At 50.2% G+C, this 5,350-nt stretch overlaps 1 protein-coding gene across 1 annotated transcript; it reads right to left on the reverse strand.

Moving 5' to 3' along the window:
• Positions 1 to 294: 294 nt before the first annotated feature.
• LOC108099667 (zinc finger protein rotund) lies at positions 295 to 4,396 on the reverse strand. Its single transcript, XM_017203305.2, has 2 exons — positions 2,947 to 4,396; positions 295 to 1,946 (listed from the first exon to the last, which is right to left on the reverse strand). The coding sequence occupies exons 1-2, from the start codon at positions 3,356 to 3,358 to the stop codon at positions 397 to 399; spliced, it is 1,962 nt and encodes a 653-aa protein (XP_017058794.1). The 5' UTR covers positions 3,359 to 4,396; the 3' UTR covers positions 295 to 396.
• Between the last annotated feature and the right edge of the window lie 954 nt (positions 4,397 to 5,350).

The raw sequence follows: 5,350 nt of genomic DNA on the forward strand, positions 1-5,350 counted from the left end.
GGCACCTTTAAAAAAGGAGATTTCAAACCCCCACAGAGATTTCGGGAACACCCCCATTGAGTATTTTGTTGCTTGGCTGCCTAATGCGAATTTCTACAGTCTCTGTGTTACTCTACTACACTTTGCTCTTGGACGTATTGTGATGTATGTATCTTCTATAAAAACGGCTATCGGTTAACCTAGTTGTAAATGGTAACGGTAACTTTAACATTAACGGTAAATTAACTAACCAGCTATGCAGTTACAGCACACCCTTCCTCTCTTTTCATATCAGGGGTGCCACAAAAATCTCCAAAGGTCTAAAAACTCATTTTGGTCCTTCGAGCCGGATCGTGCAAACAGTGACTTAATACCGCCAGAGATTCGGTGTGCCACCCCCGCATATATATATATTGCTTACATGGCATAAGTGGGTCCTCCACTGCCCTCGATTTTAACGCGCTCAAGGAACTCGTGTGGCGGCGACGAGGCCATACTCGCCCCACTCTCGCTGTTGCTGTCGTGCATCGACAGCGACATGGACATCATCAGCTCCTCCTCGTCCTTCAGGCAGGCCGACTCCAAGTGCTTGTTGAGGTACGACTTCAGGGCGAAGGTCTTGTGGCACCGCTTGCACTCGAAGTTCTTGTCCACCGAGTGGGTTTGCATGTGGGCGCGCAGATTGGAGCGATCCGCAAAGGCCTTGCCGCAGTGCGCACATCCGTAGGGCTTTTCGCCCGTGTGGGAGCGCAGGTGGCCCTGCAGCAGCCAGGGCCGCGAGAAGAGCTTGCCGCAGACGCCGCAGCTGTGCGATAGCTTGTGCGTCAGGACGTGCATCGCCAACGCGGGCATGGAGACGTAGGCCTTGCCACAGGTGTGGCACTTCTTGGCCGACTGCGAGTCCAGCGAGCGATGGGTCTGCTTGTGGCGCGAGAGGTTCGAGGAGGTGGCGTACTGCTTGCCGCACTCGGAGCAGGTGTACTTGGTCTTCTGCTGATCGGGAGTGGGCACGGCGGCGGCGGGATCCGTCACGTGCTTGCGCTTCGACCGGCCGTCGCTGACGAAGAAGGCCTCGTAGGTGTAGGCCACCGTCTTGGCCGACGCTCCCGAGGCGCCGCCGTGCTCGCCGTCCTGCAGGCACTCGCCATCCTGGTTCGTGTTCGTGGTGTTGCTGTTCTCATTCTGCACCTGGCTGCTGCTGCTGCTGTGGCTGCTGCTCGAGTGGCTGCTGGGGCTGCTGGGCATGTGGTTGCTGCTGGCACTCGAGGCGTTGCTCGCGGGGCGTTGCTCATTTACCACGCTGGCCGCTGCAGCCAGTTCGGCAATCGATGATGTGCTGCGCAGATGCGCATGCGCCTCGAGAGTTGGCAAGTGGGTGTGGTGTGCCTGCTGCTGTTGCTGCTGCTGCTGCTGCAGTGGCAAGTAATGATGTTGCTGCGGGGCAAGGTGTTGCTGCTGAGTGTGCTGTTGCTGCTGCTGCTGTTGTTGCTGCTGCTGTTGCTGCAGTTGGTGAGGCTGCGTGGGCGGGTGGAAGGCTGTGCTGGCACTCAGGTCCAGGATGGCGTGTGCCGCATGCAGGTCCTCCTCCGCCGGAATCCTTCGTCGGTAGCCGTGCGCCGGCTTGTCGTCCAGGGAGTACGGTCTGTAGATGTCCTTCTTCTTGGGCGGCAGCGACAGGGTGGCCCCCGTGCTGCTGAAGCACTTCCGTTCGCTGGAGGTCTGACCGCTCGAAAGCGGACTGTAGCGATCGCCGGCGCCGCTGGGCGAACAACTGGGCGACGAAGTGGTGGACGAGGGCGGCGTTTGGTAGGCCGCTAGGTGCTGGTCTCCATTGCCATTTCCGTTTCCGGACGAGACGGACGCGGCTGCCACCAGAGCTGTGGCCGCGGCACGGATCACGGTTATCCCGCTCTCCATGCGGGGCAGGTACGCGGTGTAGTGCAGCGGCGACAGTTCGCGGGTGTAGCCTGTAAGAAATAAAAAAAGGAAAACAATTGGTTACCATCTATTCTGCAACAGTTCAAGGGTCGAGGGGTAGAATTTGGAAATACAGGAATTTCATGAATATTGCTTTCTCATCAAGATGTTTTTTCCATATCGTTGAACCTTAGACTGTAACTCAAAAACTTGAACCTATCTTAAGTGCTCGTGTTTTGTTTTTCGCTAAAAACATAAAAACTTCTGTTTCCTTTTCTTTTATAAGCTGCCAAAACATTTATTCTTTGTCCTTCTTAAGTTTTCCCCTTTTGAGAACTTTAGACAAAAGCAGTTATTGTAAGCTGAAGGGCAGTCGCATGGTTCCACTTTATGATTCCTCAGTGCTTAATTTCTATAATCCAAGGAAAACTTTGAAAGGTCAACTTAAATATCATAAGGACACGCCGGGAGTTATGCTACGATTACAAAATTTTTATTTTCTGTGAATGTTTTGCAGACAACTGAGCACTTTCTATCGCTTTTTCGTAGTAACAGTTTTCAAAGTTGTTATAAAGTAAAATATTTAAAAACTTTTAAGCAAATTATAGTTTAAAATTGGATAATTGGTAGATCCTTTAGGCCTCCAAAAGAAATTTATTTAAAGACGCCTGAACCAGGAAAGCATGTTTATTCTATGCCTAATTTCTAACTCCAACTGAATAATTAATTTCCCAATTGTACATCGTAAAAAGCTCTGACAGGCACATATTCTAACGGAACCAAGGACCCGGGCAAACGGTTTAATTTCGCCATTCGCCATTGTTTTCACGCCGAAGGGAAACCGAGTTGGCAGTTGGCGAGGGTCTGCGGCCCGCTGGCCGGAATCGCAAACAATATTGAGTGACAACAAAGGCAATTAAATTGATTCGGAATTGTTTCGCAATCGCACAATGGCCACATCAATGACAGCGATTACGTGCGCCCCCACAGTGTCTCCCCTCCGACTGGGCCGATTTTCCGATTTTCCGCCTTTCCCGGGGGCGAACTTACCGTTGTAAACATTGCCGGCCACTCGAGTCGCCGCCTCCGGGGAATGGGGCGGCGGACTGGGAGCCGTGGTGCCCGCCGTGGGTGAACTGGGTCCCCAGCACTTGGACGTCGTTGCCTCGATGTTGCTGCTGCCGTGCGATGTTGCCGCCTCGATGGAAGTTGCTGCTGCTGCTGTTGCTGCTGCCGCCGCGTCCGCTGCTGTTGTGCGTTGCTTCTCCAACTTGATCAGGAATTTGTCGCCCACCACGTCGATCTCCTCGTCCTCGTCCAGGGTGGAGCGTCTGGACTTCAGATGCAGCTCCTCCAGTTCTCGCGCGGAGCTCGTGCTGCCCTGCTGCTGCTGGCCGTTGTCCTCGGAGCGATCCAGCCAGGGATACGCCTTCCACTTCTTCGCGATCAGGCAGCGCGGCATCTTCGGGGTTTCTTGAGGTTAGAGTTTTGTTTGGCTAGGAGCTGGGAGGATCCAGTTAGGTCTTAGAGGGCTAAGTGCTGAAGCTAGTGTCGAGTTTCGAGCGAGCAAAGACCGTCTCAGGGGGTATTGTTCGTGGCAAAAGCGGAAAGGAAACGTTGCTGTTGTTATCTCGCATGTGAAAATATATATATTGTATATAGAGTTTGGCTCGCCGAAAGATCTCTTAAGGTTTTAGTCGTACAGCTTGTTGGAGCTCTTCAGGCCTGGCATTTCTGCAATCCCTGATTCCTCTCCCTTTGATTGTTCGTGTGTGTGTGTGTGGCGTGTGTGTGTCGGTTAAATATTCTTAATAATTTGCATTTTATTGTAAATTGGTTTTTTTAGTTAGGATTCTTCGGGTTTCACAGCCACTTCACACATTTCGGCGCTCGATTCGTTGTCAGACCCGTATCCGTCATTTGGGCTGGAGTTTCGTCTCGCTCTTTTATTTCTTTTGTTTTTTTTTGGGCCGGAGTTTTTGCGTTTTTGGCCAGGGCCACCGATTTTTGGTCAGTTCCCCCCGCTTTCTTCCCCTCGCTCCACGGAACACACACGGACACGTTCGCGTTCAGTTGGCTGGCTGCGTGTGGCTTATCGATTTTTACATTTGCGTTTACGTTTACGTTTGTTTTTAACACGGAATTTGGACTCAAAACATAAGGGGGGCTTTCCTTTTCTTTTTTTTTTTTTTGGGTATCCTTTCTCCTTTTCGCTGGCAATTTTCTCCTCGGTTTTTAGAAACAAAGCTTGTTCGATGGTCGAGTCGAAATTAAATGTTTTGTTTTGAGGTTCAGTTTAAAAAACGGAAAGTTGACAGAGTTGTAGTGGTAGAGTTGTAGTTTTTTTTTTTTGAGAAAGTTAAGTTAAGGTTGACGCGAGTTGAGAATAGTTGAGTTGTTATTATTGTTGTTGTTGTTGGTAGTGAAAAAATTGATTTAGGAGAAAATATAATATTATATAAGATAGAGAAGAAATGCGAACGAACCGAACGTAAGCAACTCTTGAATGCTTATGAGAGTCGGACGGACCGAGAGCCTGCTTATAAGGGTGTCCACCCCCTGGAGAACGAATGGAACCCGAAACCGAATCGTATCCAAACCGAAGGGAGGAGAGAAGCCGAGAGAGCGGAACGGGCGAGAGCGGCACAGCCCCTAAATTCCAACCCCCAGTAAGGATGCATAGCTGTTGCTATTGCTGTTGCTTGTCCTGTGGGCTGCTATGCACGTTGGAATATTATAAAATATATTTTTAATGAGAAAACATAAGGACAGAACTGCTATTTAAGCTTAATTTTGGATTGGAATAGTTTATTGGATTGAGATTCCCCAATAAAACCCTTTGAACGATGAGTTTTCTCAAATTTTTTATAAAAATCGTTCAGTTTGTAGCCTCCCTAGCAAACAGGCAACAATCAGGAAGTGTTCCACTGCCGAAACATTCCCGCTGTTGCTTGCTCTCAATTTCAAAATTGTTGCGCCTCTCTCTCTCCATTTCTCCCACTCTGTCTCTTTCTTAAGTGGGGGCCCCAGCCTTACCTGAGAATTGGCTCATGGCTCTTTGGCCCTTTCGGAACTTTTTCGGCTCGGAGCCCGCGGCTCTTGGCCGCTTCAGGCTCCCATTCACGGGGTGGATTTTTCGCCCAGAATGTGGCAGTTGTGCCGAGTTAATTGCTGTTGCATTGCATTTGTTGCTCGGCTCTGATTTTGAACAAATTGCCAGAGACGCGCTGGCATGGGGGTGTACTTCTATACATATATATAAATCTGGACGGGTGAGGGGATGCAACAGTCGCTGGTCCTTGGCTGTAACTCAGTTAGTACAAGATAAACAGCACAAACTAACTTCTGTCACCCCCACCCTGCGGACTCCGGCTCTCCACTGGCCATGAATAAGTGGTTTACTTTCCAGATCGCAGAGGTCGGATATGAGTGCGGCAACTCGAATCGTTGGATG

Source organism: Drosophila ficusphila, unplaced genomic scaffold (assembly GCF_018152265.1).
Source record: "Drosophila ficusphila isolate 14025-0441.05 unplaced genomic scaffold, ASM1815226v1 contig_286, whole genome shotgun sequence".
Taxonomy (NCBI): domain Eukaryota; kingdom Metazoa; phylum Arthropoda; class Insecta; order Diptera; family Drosophilidae; genus Drosophila; species Drosophila ficusphila.

Coding starts and splice junctions, on each gene's coding strand:
- LOC108099667 (XM_017203305.2), bottom strand. CDS start 3,358: ATGCCGCGCTGCCTGATCGCGAAGAAGTGGAAGGCGTATCCCTGGCTG. Junction 1,947..2,946: donor GGCCGGCAATGTTTACAACG/GTAAGTTCGCCC, acceptor TATTTCTTACAG/GCTACACCCGCGAACTGTCG.